At 42.3% G+C, this 20,852-nt stretch overlaps 1 protein-coding gene across 1 annotated transcript in view; it reads left to right on the forward strand.

Moving 5' to 3' along the window:
* Positions 1–3,402: 3,402 nt before the first annotated feature.
* The window catches only part of syndig1l (synapse differentiation inducing 1-like), a 33,868-nt gene continuing 16,418 nt past the window's right edge, over positions 3,403–20,852 (forward strand). The window contains exon 1 of the mRNA XM_073493406.1: positions 3,403–3,936. Coding sequence (XP_073349507.1) covers positions 3,403–3,936 — 534 coding nt within the window. The remainder of the gene's footprint in view (positions 3,937–20,852) is intronic.

Here is a 20,852-nt window from a genome sequence, read left to right on the forward strand (position 1 = left end):
AATGAACTCACTGGTTGACACAGATTAAGGAAGCAGATACAACGGCTGCCGACAATGTTTTTCCCCAGAAGTGAGTTTTTTCATTGAAAATGAAATGAATCATATTTCATCTCTCAGAGCTGCAGGATTTCCACCATCAAATCTACAACTGTAGTACAGAAACCAGCAGAAGTAGCTTGTCCTCTTGCAAACTGTCTCACGTGATTATGCTAATCACAGCGGCGCTTCACTATTAATGTAGGAGTGATTTATTGATGTTAAAATCCTATCTGGAGCCCCTTTAACTTCATCTGTCCTTTGATTTGAAAAAAATGCTTTCTGACATTTTAAAAACTCACAAGGGTGTGTTATGTAAAAGTTGTCTTTGACGCCCAGTTGGAGTCAATAAATAGATTCAGTTCATGTCCACAAAATCCCTTTTGATTATTTATCACCCTCCCACCCAGGAGGTCCCAACTAATTCTCATCAACAAATCATCACCTCTGGAGCTAGCAGGAGGAGGGTGGTATTTGCCGGAGACCATCCTGCCCCCAAAAAAAGCAGCAGTGTATGCAGCAACAGCATCCTCCGCAGACAGCAACCTCAGCACCTGCTCATCTTTAGTATTTCATGAGAATTTGTAAGCACTCACGGACTGAAGAGCTGCGTGAGTGCACGATCCCCCTCGAGCCAGTACTGCGACCCAAAGGGTGCACTGGCATGGAACAACAATGTCAGCGCATTGAGACGCAGGAGGTCCAACGGGGGGGGGAACCACAAAAAACTTTTGTTGGTTTGTCCGGTGCTTACTGAGCTCCAGGATGCCTGGGAGCGTCGGGGCTTGTATTTTATTCATGGGGCAGAAAACAAGAGAAGTATAGCAAACAAAAAAGACCCACGTTGGGGAGGAACTAGGAACAGAAAGAGAGATTTAGACAGAATGAAAGAACTGCAACATAAAAAGAGAGTAAGGGTGTATAAGATGCATGTGCCCTGAAAATGAAGGACCGGGGATGAAGAGTACAGTCCCATAACATCCAATAACTTAAGAAATTGTAATACGGGAAATAAGGAGGAGAGATATTGATTTTTTCATTACTTCCCCTGAACCTCTTGTGTATGGCCATGTACACTGGCTGTCTGTTCTTTTCATATCAATGTAAGGCACACAATCTAGAGCTATAGCAGAAATGAATCAGCGAAGGTTTACTGATCATGATTAACCAGAGGATCAAGAAAACACACAAATCATCCCCGAGTTATTAACCTGTGCACCAACAGACTATCATCCATATCCCATCATCACAATGATATTTTTACATTATGCGTAATCTTGTTGTCGTCAATTGGAAATACCTTTAAGCATTTGGAAATAGTGCAGTAAGCCAGCGATGCACGATTGGGTTCGGGACCCCGAGAAATAATCTGCTGTTGGCATTTCTATTTAAAACGCAGATTAATCAGACAAAGGTTACAGTGACAAATGAGGGGCAGAGAGGGCAGAGGGTTATTTCTTACAGCGTGCAAATAGCTGGGAGGGAAAAGTTTCATTTTGGTACTTTTGATCGTTAAATGTAAAGTAGATGCATCATTTTACAGCCGATTTCGGCCTTGCCACAGGCTGTTCTCCGTGTAAATAAATATTAGCCTCACTGTACGGTTGCCATCGGTATTTTAAAGTTAGATCGATGCTAGTTCTAAAGGCCGTAGCCGTCTATTTGTATGACTGTGCATCTCTGGTTTACATTAAAGGTGAGAGGTCAGAACAGTTTCAAGGCCCGAACCTCCGCAGCGTTTCTTTCAAACAGCCTCAGAAGTTTTGCGCTGATTTTATTTTGGAAGGGGGGAATGTATGGAAGCAAAAGGATGGCCACAAAGATCCACGTTATTTAAGCAAGCGAATACATAATCATTAAAATGGATCAGGACTCAATACTTCAGAATTTAAACACCACTGATTTTGTCGTACTTCCTTATTTTATTTTGAAAGCCATTTACCTGAACTCGTGGTCTGACTTTCGAATACAAGCAAGCAAGAGCAGGATCCAACTGAATAATCCCAGCCCGTCCCTTCAGAGCCACCTGACTACACCAACTGCCCTGCAGCTCTCGCTGCCTAGTAGATAGTTTGCTGCGTTCAGTGAGCTCACTTAGCTTTATTAATCAAATGAATACAGAAACAAACAACTCATATATCATATAAACACAAGAAAAATATCTGTTATGAAAGGTACCTCAGTCCGAATACATGTAGGCTACCGGGTGCGACAGTCCTCCTTGCTGCTGTACTGTAGGTGTATGTTTTGTGCTAACATTAGCCGCTAAAGGAGTGTGCAGCGGCGCCCGTGTTTATCAGGCTCGTTCACTGCCATTCTTGTGCCGCTAGCTCGCTGATAGCTTTAGGAATACATCTGCTCAGCCATTTGGAAGTTACCAGATAGTTTTCTCTTCTTTGACAGAGCATCTGATTCATCGATTGCTGTCGGGATGTTAAGAGATTTTCCACAAATATAACAGAAATGCTCTTACCCCAGCTTTAAATACAAGACACAAGACACATCTTAACATCTGGGATACAAGCAATCAAGACTGAATGAAACTGAGCCAGTTGTGATTAAATTTCAAAATTATGTATTAAGTTGTTTAGTAGATACAGATCTCTCTGGCCAGTGGCGATCCACAGAAAGGTGGCAGATGTGGCCATCTTAAATAACTCGTTATCATTAATGATGATAAACGAAGCCGACTGTGTCTTTGATGCTCATCTTCTACCTGTCTTCTAACTCGTATCATATATCCACATAGTAAAGACATTTAACTATGGAAGACTACAGCCCTCTCAGCTCGACTGGTGAACGAGGGCTCAACTAATCCATATCAGGAAGTGAGGCTGATGACACCTAATAAGACCCAAACAACAGAGCAGTAACAATGAAATTATATTATCCTAGATAGCAAAGCGTTGATATATTGCAGTGGTGTGTGCAGTGTGTGTGTGGTGTGTGTGTCTTTCACTTTATGTGCCAAGACTAAGGAAGCAAATGAAAGTTAATTGAATCGTCTGCGGGCTGCAGCTCCTGACAAGCTGGATGCTGTAAAAGTTGTTGCTGCTGAGCGAACGATGGCTAAACTTTGATCTGATGCGAGCAGCAAGCGTTTGGTAAACTGTTACCTGCCGCTTCACGTCGAATATGATTCTCCTTCCAGATTTTTACACTCAATCTAAAAACTCTCCATTTCTCTGTTCCTGTTTCTTTTTCCTCTTCAGATCTCAGAAGGCTGAACGCTGAGTGCCGTTAACACCTTCGCTGACAACGACGCGCGATATTGAGGAGCACGTCCTGTTTTTAATTTCACCCGTCACATTCCCGTCTCCTCGCACTGATAGACTCCGCCTGCTCACCTTGTGACCCCCTGTTGCTATGGAGAATCTCAGTGAGCTGCAGAACCCATTGTTGGACAAAAACAGTAAGCACATGGTCAACGGTTACGGGGGCGACTTCCCCAATAACCAGTACCAGGAAAACATCATTAACTACTTTGCTGGAGGTGGAGGTGGAGGTGGAGGTGAGGGCGGAGGAGTAGGAGGAGGAGGAGGAGGAGGAAAGGTGAACAACGGCAACGTAGTGAGCGGAGGTAGTTACAATACCAACGGGAAAGTGAAATCACAGCAGCTTCTGGACGCCACCTCGCTGCATCTGGCGGTGGAGGCCTTCTACAGACCCAACTTCATCCTGTACAAGGAGGACAGCGGCAGCATCAAGGCTAAGGAATACAAAAGCGAGTGCTGTGAGACCACCTTCACGGAGAAGAAGGCGAAGGAGGTGTCCAACACAGCAGGGGCGGACACGCCCGGCACAGAGGACCCCCAGGCGAAGCTGCTGGAAGAAGGCGAACACGTCAAGATCCAGACTGTGTCCTACGAGGTCGAGGAGGAGGAGTACGTGGAGTATGAGGTAAGAGAGAAAATACGAGAAACATCAAGCTTGACCAGAATGGATTTTTCTTCTTCTTCTTTTAGGATCAGCTGTGAATTACCAGTTTCTAGAAAGTACAGTGTGTAGCTCCGGACTTCTACCACTTTTTTTTACCAAAATTAGCATTAGTATATGCAGGTTTTTTACACACGGATGACCTTTTTACATTGCCAGGAGATGAGTTTGCCTTTCTGTTGTTTTAAAAATGCCTCCTTGCGGGTCACGTTCGTCATCATGAAAGAACTGGAAAGACGTTAAAGCATGTTTTAAAAAGTCTTAATCAATAAAGTTCTGAATTAGATGCATCATATTTCCCGGAGCTGAGGGCAGCTGAAAACCTATCAAGCTAAGAGGGTTGTATCAACAGTTATGCTTTTAATATATCTTACTTCAGTCTCTAGTTCAAACTCAGCGACAACTGAACAATGCTCAAGCACTGCTTGACAGAGGGATTCAAAGATATTAACAAGCCAACAGCCTTACCTTCAACACAAGTCACAGCATCGCACCGGACACAAGGCTGAAAGTAATGTGTCCGCTCGGGTGCCGATTGGAGCTGGAGCTGATCAATAGCCCAGCCATTGCAGAGCCAACTGATGTGGGCGTAAATGCTAATGACGCACATTAACATTGGAGACAAAAGTCTGATGTTAGCATGTCTAAGTGGATTTTTTATCCAGTGTGAGTCTTAATGGTCAGGCATACATAAATCTGATATATGACAAAATATGTATAATGATTATGCAGATAAGTCCCCGTATAATCATATCATATAGCTCATTTTAAAGCATCCAGAAGACGTTAAAACTTGTAGTCATCACATTCTGATGTGATGTGATCAAACACGTCGGTTTTCCGGAGCTGATGATGTAACAAGTGAGCCGTCTCGCTTCCTTCTCATCTCTGAGAGGTGCACACGTGCAGTACTTACCGAGCTGGATGTACAGATTGTGTATCCTTCACAAGTCAGGGTTTTCACGTGTGACAGAATAGAAATAGACAAGAGCTTTCTTGAAAATGTGTCTCTTAAGGATTAAATCGTTGGTTTAACCCTGACTGGACCGGCATCTCCAAACGGCAAAACCATTTTATACTATGATAATATTAATATTGAGAAACAATAAGCTTTCCAGACAAAAGTGCACAGTTTGATTTCATTTGTGTGTGTTTATAAATGTTCATTACCAACAGCTGAAAAAGAAAAAAAATGATTCAGGGCTGCAACAAACGATTATTTTGATTATCAATTAATTTGCCAATTATTTTCACAATGAATCAACGAATCGTTTAGTCTATAAAACGTCAAATAACTTTGAAAAATGCTCATCACAATCTTCCTGATTCTAAAGTGACGTCTTCAAAATGCTTCTTTTGTCCAAAAAAAATGGTCCAAAACTCAAAGACTGTTCATTCACAACCATAAATGACAAAGAAAAGCAGCAAATCCTCACATTTAAGACCCAGGAACCAGCACGTGTTTGACGTTTTTGCTTGAAAAATGACTAAACCAATAATCAAAACATCCGGCAATCTTTTTTTCTCAATTGACATATTGAATAACTGTTGCAGCTCCACAAAATGTTTAAAATATAACCCACTGAATACATCTGGTCCATTTACACTTCGCTTCATTTCTGGTTTTACAATTTGGTGATATTCGTAATTGAATGGCGCCGGTATAAAACATCAAGGACGCTCGACTCTGCAAAGAGACAGATACAGATGAGCGTTTTTTAGTTTATGAATAGATTTTAAGGCAGCCGAGGTACAGTTCTTCGGGGGGTCAGGGAGAAACATGCGCGATCTAAATGTTTCCAATAAGAGCCCGTATCAGGGTGATGAGCTCGGACACCTGTAGTGTGTTTGTGTTTATAAAGAGGGAGGGCGAGCTCGCCTGTATCCCCGGGGTGTTTGTACACTTGTATCATCACATGCTGGGCTCGACGCCTGGATCAGACTGACATTTTACTAACCGCAAATCCCATTTGATCCACTGACCTTGGCCTCAATTCCCGACTCTAAAATTCATCGTTAGATAATAATAAATCACCAGGGATATTAGGTGCTACAGCGCTACAGCATTAGCCACAGTGTTTTTCGCTCTCAACCGGCATGGCCAATAGCACAAGGTACTCCAGAGGATTTAGGGGGATTGGACAGGCGGAGTAGGGTGTTGAGTTCGACCAGTGTCCTGCAAGACCTAATGGACTGACAGCCACACGCCCCCGAGTCCACTAGAATTAACCTGGATTGCTGTGATAAACATGTAGCTGCCGAAATGCAACGTGACATGGGTACATATAGCTTAGGGGGGATCACTCTGCAGAGAAAAAGAGTGCAGTTCACGTCATGAATAAAGAAACAGGAAGAGAAAAAGCTCACGGTCGTTCGCTGACTTCAATCAGAGACAGAAATAAGAAAAACATTGATGTGCAGAAGTCAAAGAGCACATTGTCTTTCCCTTTGCTGCATTTTTCTCTCTTGTAAACTGCATGCTCACAAACAGAGAGCGGATGAGTTAGATACAATGTTATGCACCAACTGGAAGCTCCTCTTAACTGTACGAAGGTTAAGTGAACACATTACCATATTGTGTTTGTGTTTTTTCCTCACATTTCCTGAGCACATGAAAAAAAAAAGCATCCTCGAGCCCCACAGCCAGATGTACAGAGGAAAATACACAGTGGGACTTATTATGAAGCCTCCCAGCAGTAGACCATTGACACCACAAAGTGCAGGGTGTCTCCATTATCTGCCCTAGGTCTGACACGCTGCAAAGACCTCAGACAAGAAAGCTCCTCCTCTGATGAACTAGTTGGCGTTCCAACTGTTCGGCTTTTAACAAGGCGCCTGTGTGAACGCGATGCACTTATTATGTAACCGGAGTCTGAATTGCATGTTAGTGAACACAGGACGGTTCATCTCCCAACCGTTCTTATTAGTCATTATTTATTTACTCTTGCTTTTCTCAAGTTTCTCTCTCTTAGGTTGTACCTAACAAGTTGAGGGCAAAATACAGTTCTGTGGGTTTGTCTGGAAATAATGTTAATTAGCTTAAAGGTACCCTGTGGACTTTTCTTGCAAACAAGCAAAAATTATTCGAATTGTGTGTCCTTGAGCTCTAACAATCCCGTTGGATGCTTTTCCTTCCTAATTAGACAATTAGAAAGCTGATTTTCTGAATATTTGCATTCATGCAATATATAAAAGCAGGACACATTGTGCAAATTTTCAGATTCATAATTGTATTTTGGGTTACTGCTCGAAGAGATTTACAAGCTGTAATGCTTAAAAAAACACAGTTTTTCTCATTCTGTCCAGTGCAGGATGTCCTCTTTAAGAATACCCGGTCTGCTGTGATTGGTCAGCTCACACATGCCCGAGCCTGCACCGCTCACCTTGTCTCCAGCTGGCTCTGTCATGTTTTCAGCTTCCACTGAGCTTCACATCTGCCGTGCACGTAGGCATGAATTATGCAAATGTGTGACAAAGAAGATTGTGCTTTTCAGGCACTTCAGGAGCAGTGTTTTCTGTGGGAGAAAGGAGCTCCGGTTGGTGTGGACCTTTAACAAAACAAAACATATGGTCATATAGGTCTCCTTTAGGCTAATTTACTACCAAATATGTTCATCTCAAACAATGTACCCGCAACTGATGTGGAGCAAAACATTTACCAGAGAGTAGCTCGGAGTCAAGAGCTACTGACCACAACAAACATGGCGACGGTGGAGGAGTTTGTGAGAATGTTGAGAAAGAAGCAAAAGCAGAGGCAGCATGCCAAAATAGCAGACAGAAGATGAGTTCTAAGAAAGATTAAAACTGATGGTCGTAAATGATCGTCACATCATTCAGGATAGTCTCAAGTTTCTATGCTAGTAACTCTGAGGTTATCGTTTAAAGAAAAAAAAAAGGAAATGGGAATACAACATGGGAGCGACTGTAAAAGCTGTATGGAGTCCCGTATAAAGTTCAGTTAAAACTTCTTCCAAGTTCACGTGTACTTTCTCGGCACCTTATAAATACTTGTTGTTGCTCAAGTTTAGTCTAATTTAATTTAATTTAGTTTAATTTAATCTACATAAAGTGGTTCATATAAACGCCAAGTGCGACGTGGGAGTTAATTTGCGCGTGTGTGTTTATCTGTTTGTGTTTAATTATGCTGGTGTTGTTCCCGCTGTTAACACGTACCCTGCTGTCACCATATCAGTTCACGTGCAGTGTTTTAGGTTATTGAGTGCAGGATACTGCATTAAAAAAAACAAACCTTTACTTAAAAACTCGATTCAGTCCTGCTTCAATATCCTCCCTGCTTTATGAAGGAGGCACAAAGAAGAAGAAGAAGAAAGGTTTGGGTAGCAGAGGCTTCGTCTGAGGAGGTTGGGAGTGGAAGTGTGACAAAAAGGATGGAGCGTGATAGCTTTATATCCAGGCAATTTTCTGGTACAGCCTAAACTGTTCAGTTCTTCATGGCTACACAGCAGCTGTGTGTGTGTGTGTGTGTGTGTGTGTGTGTGTGTGTGTGTGTGTGTGTGTGTGTGTCTGTGTGTGTGTGTGTGTGTGTGTGTGTGTGTGTGCAGTTTGCAATTTTAGGAGGGTCTCTATTTGATGATTATTTAATGATGGTGATGTCGCGTGGTGTAACATTATAAGGAGCTGTCATCTCGACAGCACATGAGAGAGGCGACATTTGTAGGTGCGATGGTGATGCATCACATAATCAACAGCAATAGAACGTCTTTGATCATTTTGTCATTTGACAGTATGCATACTTGAAAGCCTCGCATGTGCTCTGCTTGAGTAAATATAAAAATGATTTCTGTCTGGTCACACCAACATTTATCAATCATCAGTCAGCAGATTCACTCGTGTGGGCAAAATAGATCTACGTGTTTTGCGTGACGTAAAATAAAGATAAAAACATACTACTATTCGTGGACTGAGTGTTTGGGTCCTCAAATCTGTCCAGAGTAAACCCACTTCCCAAACAAATCAATAAAGGATCTCTGAAAAAGGAAACCCTACATCTCTGAAGCTGTTGGTTTTCTTTAGTCTGTGGCCCAACAGCTGAACAAGGTCTCAAACTTCACAATTGTATTGTTAATTGATTAAAACATCAAACAAAGATAAATATAACATTGTGGTTGGTTCTGTAGTGAGTCGTCTTGAAGGTGCTGAGCTTTTGAGGACACAGAAGGGTCCAAAGTGGAGGAAGCTAGCGTAGCTTGTTAGCTGCGATACTCCTCAGCTGACGTTAAAACCGCTCCACCAAAATGAGAAGGTTCACAGACAGTAATGAGACTGGATTCAATGTGCACCACCTCCTAAATACACCGTGTGAACTTGTTGGCCCAGTAGCGGCCTAGCTAACTGCTAGCCGATTGTCTCTCCACATTTTGATGTGACCAGGCCCATAGGGACGTCTTTCAGGGATTGATCTGCGGCTGCTTTTCACACTCCACATCTCAACTGTGAGTTTACATTTTTGAAATCCCTCTCTGTCTCGTCTGTTTCTCTTTATATGCAGCTCCTTCTTCGTGAGCTGTATTGATTTAATAAAGGGATCAGTTAGGTGTAATGGCTTTTGCCTGATTCAGCACGGAAAAGTCTTCAGCAAGAAAAGAGTCTGTGTCGCTAAAAATTATGTTTTTCACCGATCATGTGGCTTAACGGAATCTTGTACAACGTCTAATCCATAATGATCATAATCCTGAGATGTGGAATGACACCGCCATTACAAATGCATAATATTACATACGCTATCTGAAAAGTTTTCATCAGCACTTTTTTAACTTGACGAGACAAAAATAGTGACAACGGCAGAACTGCAGCTTTCTATGAGATCGGCAAACTTTTTGCTATTACGAGCCACGACACGTCCCTCGGAGGTCGATACAGCAGCAAATAGTTTGTCAATATGTAATCAAGAACGGTTACGGTGATCAGAGTTATTGCTATCAACTTCACGAGGACTCAGAGGACGAAGAGACAGAAGGACTTTTAGAGGTGTACTCCTGGAAACGCTGTACAATAATAAGCCTTAAATCTTCACCGATTCATTAAAAGGCATTAACTGCAGGCGGTACTGGATGTGCTTGTTTTGCTTTCACTTTAACTAGCAGATATTAAAACCCTGTTGTTTTGAGAATTCATTGCAAAAACATTAAAAAGTGGGAAACTACTGCAGTGGATTAAAGAGTTCTGAGTTTTATTTGTAAAAGGATTTATTAAGTACTGAACTAATTCTCCAATTATCAAAGTGCTTAAGATGGCCTTTGAGGAGGATCAGTAAAGTAGGAGAGGCATTACTTCAAGGAACTTTAAATTACATTTCTTTTACTTTTGTTGTCGTCCCCACCTGTCAAACTTGAAATGGCGCATAAAAAAACAAGTCGCTTTTACTTGAGAAATGTGCGATTCTCACACAGTTTGACCCTCTCATTCTCACTTCAGAGTTCAATAATAGCTGCAGACGACAAATCTTTTATTCAAGCATCAAAAACATCCAATTATCAACTCTGAAAGCGTTTCTTCAAAATGTATTCTCTTTGTCTAGAGCCTTTTCATGCCTTACATCTCCACATAGCAACTCTCTCTATTATTTGTTCGCTGTATTACTCTTAAATTATACAACATTCATCTGTTTGTATATCAAGTAACACCAATTTCAGTCTTTGTCTTCCCCCTTTGTTTAACTTTTCTATTCTTTTTTGAGAAGTTATTGAAGAACAAAAGTGCAATTTGTAGGCAGAACTTCATTGTGGTAAACCGTAGCCCTGCTGAAGTGCCCTTAAGCACGGCGCTGAATCCCTCTCAGCTACAAGGTGGGAATTGTGCACTCTGCCCCTGAAGCGGCGGATTAAAGCAAATAGAATTTTCACTTCAGAGGCCGACAAGCCAACACGGAGCTAAAGTCCTGCCACGTTCAAGGCCTCTGTGCCGGACAACCAAGAAAATCTTATCTGTCTCACCTGATCAGCCTTAACAAGTATACAGTGAGAACTGGAGGTCTGCCAAGTGGACCCCCACTGTCTCTGCCTCCCTCCTCGTCTGACTGCTCCCTGGGAGGTGAGAACATGTCCACACAAGCAAGAAAACATTTGAAAAAGTCTCCCTCTACCCCAAAAACTATGGGCCATGGATCCCATAGAGGCATACAGCTCACATCCCTGCTGTAATCACAGGAGGGGTTTGCAGCAGGGATGCTGGATTTTGAGATTTTCAGATCACACAAGAGCAGCAAACCTGTGTTTATATTTATGCTATCTGAAGATTGTCTCATGCATGAATCAGTGATTTGATCGATGTCGTCAATGCTACAGTGCCCAAATTACTGATGGTTAACAGGTAGCATTTATGAGCCATGGGAAAATTACTGCTTCGCTTTACACGCATTGAGCTGTCTGACAACAAAATCAGAAAAAATATCAATGACGGCAACTAAAGTGTGTGCCGAACAATGAAAGTGATCATGGAGAGTAGGAGGTGATACAACTGAGGATTTGTTTGTCATTTGCCATTTGTTCTGTTTAGTTGATTTTAGTAAATGATCCGAAGATGCTGTTGTGACAGAGTTTTTAGATTTATCTGCCGTAGATGGTGTTCGTCACGGTAGAGACATGGGTCTGTGACTGGAGCTCTTCTCTATTCTATATTTGGACACACCTCTCAATGTTAGTCTAATAACAGATTTCTAGGATGTATAAGGTGGGTGAACGAGACAGGCCGAGGTCTAGGCTTCCCTTTAAACCAGTCATCCCTGTGAATAGTGGTAGCAGCCTCAGATTGAGTGGTTACATGAAGTTAATGAACAAGCAGGAATTGATTTATCTTGATTTTCACCAGATCCCGTTGCTGCACATCTTCCTCACTAATGCCTGGGTTTGAAGACCAATAACAAGCACATAAATAGTACAAGTCCCATTCCTTTAGTTCAATTAGAGAAGACATGTGTATCGATCACTTGGAAACAGTATGCGATGCCAGGTGTGAGGATGCCCAGCTCCTCACCTCAGCCTGCCACCCGGCACAAATTGCACCCAGTCCCGTTGCCCTTCGCCCACAGAGTCGTTACTCCATGTTGTTTTGCCAGGCTGTGTGCAGCCAAGTCCCATGGAACAAGGCCCGGCCACCAGATCTTTGCTTGTGACCTCTCCACCCAAGTCTGGTTCCAGAGGTGGGGCCCAGTTTCACTAAGGTGCTCCATCCCTTTTTCAGCCGATCGGATGATCCCGAAATGGGTGAGGAACATCCAGACGGAGCTCGGAATAGAGCTGCTGCTCCTTCATGTGGGATGGAGCCAAATTAGGGGGTTCGGGCATCCGATAGGATGCCTCCTGGGTGCCATCCAGGCACAACCAACTGGCAGGAGACCCCAGGGCAGACCCAGAACTGGCTGGAGGGATTACATATCTCATCTGGCCTAGGAACGCCTCGGGATCCCCCGGGAAGAGCTGGAAAATGTGCTCGAGAGAGGGGCTTCTAAATTACCCTGCCTGGCCTGTGCCACTGTGACCGGACCCTGATTAGCAGAGAAAGAATGGATGGACGAATGGCTTCCTCTGAGTTGGGAATGAGTTGCTTGATTGGAGGAGCTCAAGTGTCTGATGGCCTTGCTCATGAATGAGGATAAAAATGGAGCTTGAGATGGACAGGTCATTTGGGGCAGCCTCAGGAGTAATGCTGGCATTCTACCAGACCTTTGTGATGAAGAGGGAGCTCAGCTGGCAGGCAAAGCTTTGGATTTACCAGTCGATCGTTCCAACCCTCACCTGTGGCTGCACGCTTTGGGTAGTGATTGAAAGAATGAGATTGCAGAAAGCAGCTGAAATGAGTTTTCCTTTAGTCTCAGCCAAAAGGTAGCTTGAAGTAAAACCGTTGTTTCTTTGCATCGAAAGGAGCCAGTTTAGGTGGTTCATGCATATGAAACTGGTAGGAGACCCTTGGGTAGACCCAGAACACGCTGAAGAGAGATTATAGTATCTTATCCTGCTTGGGAAGGCCTCCGGATCCCCCAGGGGGAGTTGGAAAAAGTTGCTGGGGACAAGGGCGTCAGGACTACCTTGCTTAGCCTGCTGCCACCTTGAGCTGGTCCCAGATAAGTGGCATCATATGGATGGATGGATCGACATGTTGCTATACTTGTACCAACCTAAATATGCTTTCTCTTCAAAATGACGTGATGCTGTTTGGATTGCTTGCTACTATGAAGAGAAGTAACTGATGAAAAACATTGAATAGCTACGGCAGAATCACAAATTGGATCAAAAAATAGCTTTGATGAAATGAAATTGTAAGATTATAACTTAAAGGACATGCCCCCCAGCTGACATGACCCTGGATATCTTTGATCTTGCAGTCAGTGCATTCAGTCCATTAAAATTTTCATGTATTTTAACCTGCATAAAAAAATAGCACTTGAACTCGGGATAAGAGCCACCATTTCTATTTGTCTGCCATCTGTTACACCATCTCCACTGCATGCAATTTGCATTTATTAGTACATTTCATATTCACAGAATAATATGAGCATGTGGTAGTCTTGCCAGTGTGCAGCATTTCAATAAAAATGGCCTCTTCTCAGCATTTCTGATTGAACCTTTTTTTTTCTCTTTTCTAGCACAGGTATTGCAGTGCTAAAATCATGGCTGTGGGTGTGAAATCAATCGAGAGCTAAGTTTTAAAACCAGTATATTTCTAACTGTCCTCTGCAGCATTTTATATCAGACCAGGTTTGATAGGAGGGGTTATCTATTCTCAGTAAATCTGGAGGGACATGAGCGCTCATGTCTTCATTAAATCTGAAATGTAGTCATGCTGCAGTCCAGTGCACACATATAGTTCCTTTCCTGAAGGGTTCAGCACCCGATCTGAGCCTGTGTCATATATTCTAGTGAAATCTTTCAGAGATATCCCATTTCTCATTTAGCAGTAAATGACAAACCGATCTCTTGGATCATTTCAATTCAGCAGTAAGCGGGTATGTCCAATGGATTTTAAAGCTTGCTCCTCCCTACTAACTGGGGATATTTATTCCATGGTTTGGTGCATCTTTCTGAGCTTCAGAATTCTTAAGCTTTACACTGTGGCTCAGGAAAAGTATTGGAAATGGTGTCGAAGAAGAGAAAATGTCAGAGAATATAACTTTATTCCTGAAGAACTGTACCAAGAAAAAATAAGTCCCTTATCCTCGTTCCCATGAGTCACAGGCTGCACATTAAACTCAAACATTTCATTAAAAAGTACAAGAATGTACCCTTCATTAAAAAAAACTTAAAAACTAAAAAATTATAATTAGTCGAATCCCAGTGTTTAATTTTTGGGTGTTTTGTCCCGTTCTGTATTGCATATACTGGTTGCAATGTAGTTGAAGCAGGTCTTTCTCTTTTCCCTTGCAGATGTAGGTTAGCTATTGTAGATAGTACAGTAATGTTGTACAAATGTGACATTAACATTAATACGTGCTTGACAAAGTATGTACAAAATGAGATAATCAGTCATGCCAGATGACATCCTAGAGATAATAACAAAAGAACACAAAAACCAGAGTGGTACAACATGGACACACCGCAGCAGTCGTTGATCTACTGTCACCGTATCTGTGTTTGCATAAACACAACTCAACCTTAACTTTACGCAAATTAGTAGGCCCAGCCCAATGCACCAGGCTCACAAAAATGAAACTGTTTTTGTCACTGCATTGCCTATTTCAAACCTCAGATGTTTTCAGAAACATATTTTTGTGTACTGTGTAGCTGTTACATGAGAATGCTTTTAACTGGGGATTTATAAGACAGGGTAAGGGGGCCATCACGCTGAGTGTGTTGTCCAAAGTGGTGGTAGTCCCTGTCTACCACACTTTTAGCACTTCCATGCTTATGCTCTGTGGCCTGACAACTGTGGAGCTGGGAGGGGCAGTCTTCCTGGGCTTGTTGCTCAGAGTCTGAGCGTTCAGTTACTGTTGAGTGGCAGCCTCAGCCGTCAACAGAGTGGCCCCAGGCACACCTCATCTGTATGTCCGGCACAGACTATAGCAGCCAGGTATCAGGCTGAACACCGCACAACAGTCCTGACACGGGAGCAGGTTTTTATGCCAGTGTTTACATGTACATGACATAGTGGTTTCCATTGTGTGACTGTTGACTTTGAAGCTGGCCTCCTCTGTAGATGTTACTTGGCTCTCTGTGAATATCAGTGACACCTGGTGGCTTGTCACCATGTGCTCTGCCAAAACTATCAGTTTGTCTCGGTGGAACGGTGGCAGAATTTTGGCTGTACACCCGGCAGCCACTTGAACATTTGCTGTTTAATTCAATGTATCTCTGTCCACAAAAAAAGACTGAATTACTTCCTACCACATTATACAGATGGGTGGGGACAATTGAAATGAAAAAAACATCACAAACCTCCCGGTCTCTGGACCCCGCTCCATTCTCGCATAGGTGTTCAATTAATTCACATCATTTACATTCTCATTATCATCTGTGTTTCTCTACGTTTTCATTTAGGTCTTTCCATTAAGGTGTCACCAGTCTGTATATGGTTAGGTCCAAATGTATTTGGAAAATGATTGATGATGGTTAGTTAGTTTGTGTCTGTCCTCCAGTAAATTAGATTTGAAATTAAATGAGTGAGCTTGAAGTAGCAGCAGTCCCACTATCTTTTTTTTTTGGACTGTATTTCAAAATCCCTCTGGATTGATTGCAGTGGATTCAGATCACCTGTGCGCAGGGTGGGGAGACTGACTCCTAATTAATGAGTGGAAGCAGCTTGGGGCATTCCCCTCCCAGTCAATCAGGGTGTGACAAAGCCCTTTTGCAAAGGCTTAGGAGAGGTGGGGAATGGCACTCAGGTTGGACTCACTCTAATTCTGAATCTGTCCCAGACACACTGCAGACCTCGTCCTGATAGATTGCCAGCCAGAAACTTTAGTCCGTTTAGGCCCCTATTGAGATTTATCTGCTAAGTTGAGTGACCACAAAAGTCACCAGTCAGCTGCATCAGGGTCGTCCTTATTTGTGCAAGTGTATTTGGCTTTCCCTGTAGCTATACATATTTTTTGTTCATATTTTTATGTAGGTTGGGCATGGTTTGTAAGCATTTTACTGCCAGCACCGCCACAGTATGATTGTATTTATATGCATGAGTACCACAGAAATAAACAGTGTGTCAGAGTCCAAATATGTATATGTAGCAACATGACAGTGTAATCATTACATCAGTACATTTATTTAATTGGACAACAAGGGGATCAGGGAGATGCAAGCAACATGCGCATGATGTAAGATGCAGTAACAGAAGCCAACACTACATTTATGTTTTACATTTATTTTGGTTAGTTGATGCTGTTTGTGGTTGTACCTTTTTGATAAGATTGTGGCAGGAAATCCTGCAAAACAGTGATGGTGTCACTGACACTGCTCTTCTTTCAGCCCGTCAGATATGAGTGTTTGATGTTTCATTTTGTCTCAGCTGCGTTGTTTGTGAGGATCGGCACCCTCCGTCATCCTTCTTGAATGCATTAACCCAGCTCTAGTTCAGGACACAGGTCACAAAATCGTTTCACAGTCAAATGCATAAGGAATTCAAGATGTTAAGTTTTGCACAACGGGACCCAAATGCAAGACAAAACGAGGCAGGGAGGTAAGAGGCAAAGCAAGCTTTAATGGTCAGGTGATGTTGCAAGTCTAAAATCCCCAAATCAGAGATGTACAAGCCAAATGTGAGCAGGAAAAGTGTTAAGTAAAATATGACAATTGAGGTTACGATCGACAAAATCAAATGCAAACACAGACCGCCTTGTCAAACAGGTTAAAAAAACGACTTATGCATGATCTCCATATTACTACCTGTTGTATGTCTGGAAGAACAGCAGCACACAGCACCATAATTGCCTATAAATTCAGCTGGTCTTGACTTTTCTGTCTTTTTCTCGCATGTTGTGGATGTCCTTATCTAGAGGGTAGAACCGTCTCTGAGTAGAGGAATAGAGCAATATCTTCAACTAAACAACAGGTAGTTGTAATCGGCAGTGCCAAACAACTACATACTGCATTTTACACAAAAAAAACTCCTATGGGAGCTGAAACCAGAACTTGGAAGGTCAAACCCTGCATAAGGCACAGACCTTGCCAACAATGGGGTGGTGTTATGCTCAGATGTGGAAAATACGCAGTGAACATCTGCTCTGTTCCCACATGTGACGAGTCAACGCTTAGCACTTTTTTCTCACAGCTGCTGCTTTTTGTCGCCTCTGATATGAGGTGTCCTTGTTCATCTGGAAACAAAACTCACAACTAGGACTCAATTCTATTCAACTGTTTTGTCATTGTTCAGTATGAAGGAACACAGAAAGTGTGGTCTACTCAGATAGGAAGGGGAAAAACAACAGTGATGCAGTGAACCAAATAAAAACATGGAAAACCAAAGCCGGATGCACAGAATGCACAGGAATACTGCAAACACTGTCTTTCCCGTGACAAAATGTCAGTCTGCATTTAGATCATATCTCACCTTTTAAACAGGAAGTCCACCACCAAGACCATAACCTCCCTGTTGTTCTGAATGTTACACTGCACCATCAGTGTTTAGGATACAGCCAGTGCATCAGGAAGATGCAGAAAACCGTAGTTTTCCGTAGTATTCTGCAAGACCTGTAAACAAACTTAATGTATTAAACTGGTGGAGTTACCCTGTAAGACTTCACTGGAATCATGGTTTATTTGCAGAATTAGGTGAATTATCATCCAGCAGATGGTAGCTCAGTCTGTGCACTTAAAAGTTGCCTAATAAAATATTAAAAACTTAAAAGTACATTCTGAATACACAAACTCTCTCTCAAAGTGATTAACTGCAGTACATGGAGTAATATTCAACAATGACTCAGTCTTAAGTTATTAAACTGCTCTGATGCTGCCTGAAAATGTTTTGATATTGTTCAAGAGGCTCTTGTATAGTTTTATATACGAGATATTCGTAATACAGTGTCGTGAAATCCACCTGCAAAATAAATGTTCTTGATTTTTGGATTGCTGTATTAACTCTGTATTTTGAGAAATGTATCATCTCCAGGTTTTTTCTGGTTAGAGAGGAAAATACTTTTATGTTCAAAGTATTATATATTTGATCCGCCTGTGAACATTTGAAGGTGAAATGCAAAATTGAATGCCGCAAGAACCTCGATGAAATATTAGACGTGCTTCTATCAGTCAATTTAGAAAATAAGATACATCGTCTTCATTCTTGGTTTTTAATGAAGTTCCTGGAAAAAGAAATGAAGTAGCACAGTATTGTTACTCTGCCAAACTTCTGTTTTTTTCTTTAATCCTCTCCTGAATGGCAGCCCGGAGTATTAAAACTTGAATAATGAGAACGATGCTTCTGTAATGCAATGAGTTTTTAGTAATATCAGCCCTTTGGGGATGATTACACATTTTTTGGGGGCGGGGGTGTGGAGGACAGACGTGTAATGATTGTCCAGCAGTCTGTTGGATTTAGATGGATTAAGATTTCTTATTCAAAAACAAACCAAAGGGAGATGAGGCTCTTTTTTTTGCGATGTATGTATAATCTGTGGGCCTGTCAGCTTCACATCCACTCCGCCGCTCTCCATTAGTCAGGTCACCTTCTCATCGAGTGTGAATATGTAATACAGCCTTGTCATATCGCATGTTAAATGTCTATAGGCACAAGCTAATCAATGACCTGATAAATTATAGCTGCTGGCTGCTTGACTCGCTGCTGTCTCAGTCAGAGTGGCACTTAAAACATGTAGCAAGGTGTTGGTTTTGGTTCTACTGAAGCTGAAATCACAGTTTACGGTCCTGAAGATGATATTTACATCCACTTCCATCTGCAGCTTTGGGAGCAAGTGTTGTGTTTCTTTGTGTATACTATATTTTGTGCATTTATTTGATTTTGTACTAAGTATATTATACACTTGTTTGCTACTTGGCGCCTGAGTTTATAAGGGATACACAGTAAAGATGTGATCGGAAATGAGGGGAGAAAGAGGAAGCGAGTTACATGCAAAAAATGTCACCGGCCTGACTCAAACCAGGCACGTTGCAGCATATTAAAACCCTCGAGGCAAGAAGGGCCCCCGAACACCTGTTTTTCTAAGAACATCAAATATCAGCCCCGTCGCCAGGATAAAATGTTGGCAGTTAACGTTTGACCACTGACACGTTCACATTTATTTGTCATACATACTAGAGCCGACCGATACTGGATTTTTGGTGCGGATTCTGAAAAAATTCCCATATCGATATATCGGCCGATATACACACTTTTTTTCCCATCGCTTGTGACAAAGATATGTTTGTGTAAAATGCCATCAGTGCACTGAAACACTAAACTTTTTTTCGAAACCTAACCAAGTGGTTTGTGTGCCTAAAACCTAACCAGGCCACAATCAAAGCGCTGTCACAATAGTTGCAACATCAAGAAATGAAATGTTCCAACAAGTCCATGGTTTGCAGAAACGGAAATATAAACGGTTATATCACACAAGAATCTGTTGTCACCTTGTCTCATTAATCAGTGATTTCTTTACTGCACAACACGGTTTAGCTCGTGCGTTCCAACCTGTTTACAGAGCGTGACGTGAATACTGAGCGTGATGTGTCGCGTTGTAGCCTCATTACACCAGCCTAAATTGCACACCTGTCAACAACAGGCCACTGGGGCAATGCAAAGAAAAACAACAAACATATCGTTCATTAATTCCCCACAGGTATCACCCCCCCCAAGCAACTGTTATACATGTTTGAGAGGACTGCATCGTGACGAGGCTTTTTATCATTGCGATCACATGCTCGGTGACTGAGTGTCCCTCCGAGGTTCCTTCTGAGTGCTCGACCTCGTAGTGCTGCTGACCCCCGGGCACTTTGTAAATCACGAGGTCTTATTAACTCCGCTGTAAGGCTTGTATTTCTTTCCTTTGGTAGCACTCTATCACACTGCCTGACAAATTAAAAACCCTTAAGACAACACCCTCGTCACATCTCCGGGGCGGGGGCTCCTTACACGGAATAACTTAACACAACCATCTGGATACGGCGTGGATGCAGACCGAGCGGATGCTGTGACAAGAAGCGGAGGGCGCGACTGAAACTTGCCACGGCTCGAACCGCCTCATCAGTCCAGATGACCCGCAGATGACTCTTATGCAAAGAGAACATTCACCATCATTTGTAGAAATGTAGTGTAATGAGAGGAGACTATTCAGAGGGCACAGATCCTAATGACTTGTGTCTGCTCGCTTTTCAAATATCATGTCCTCTTATACACACAGAATTGCTCGAACACTCACAAGATAATATCGTACATAGTTTGTGTTATTTCCCGGGAACACTTATTCTATACCTGCTGTCTGTATCAGCATTTAAATGTGCTGAAAATGTAATTATGTGTCATATTGCATATTTAATGGCATTTGCTCATTAACTTTACTTATGCATTCAGCCACGTAATTGAATTCCCTTTGGTTGTGAACAAGTTCCTTTCTGCATCCCGACCTCTTGTCTATACTTTTACATTTTTTGCGTAGCCGCACAGCAAGGCTATTAATTCATGTAATCACAACCGCTGGCTTTTGCTTTATAAAATGGTTGGAAAGACAACATTAATTTCTGTGGGTGCTTTAATGTGATTCAGTGTGGTCACTGGCTTTTTAATTAGTGATGAGTTTGTGGTGCGCAGTTTCCTTTCGCCTCTCTCAGACGTTCATGCAGGCAGCTGCAGTGCTCAGATCCAGAAATCCTGTCTTTTTTTTTCCAGCAAACAACTTTTTGATTGTGCGGTTGTTATGGACCCACACTGACTGTGTTGGATGTATTGTACAGCATGGCGACGGGAAATACTGGTAATATATTCACTTTTTTCCCTATTGAGGCTTG

This window comes from Pagrus major, chromosome 22 (genome assembly GCF_040436345.1).
Source record: "Pagrus major chromosome 22, Pma_NU_1.0".
Lineage (NCBI taxonomy): Eukaryota > Metazoa > Chordata > Actinopteri > Spariformes > Sparidae > Pagrus > Pagrus major.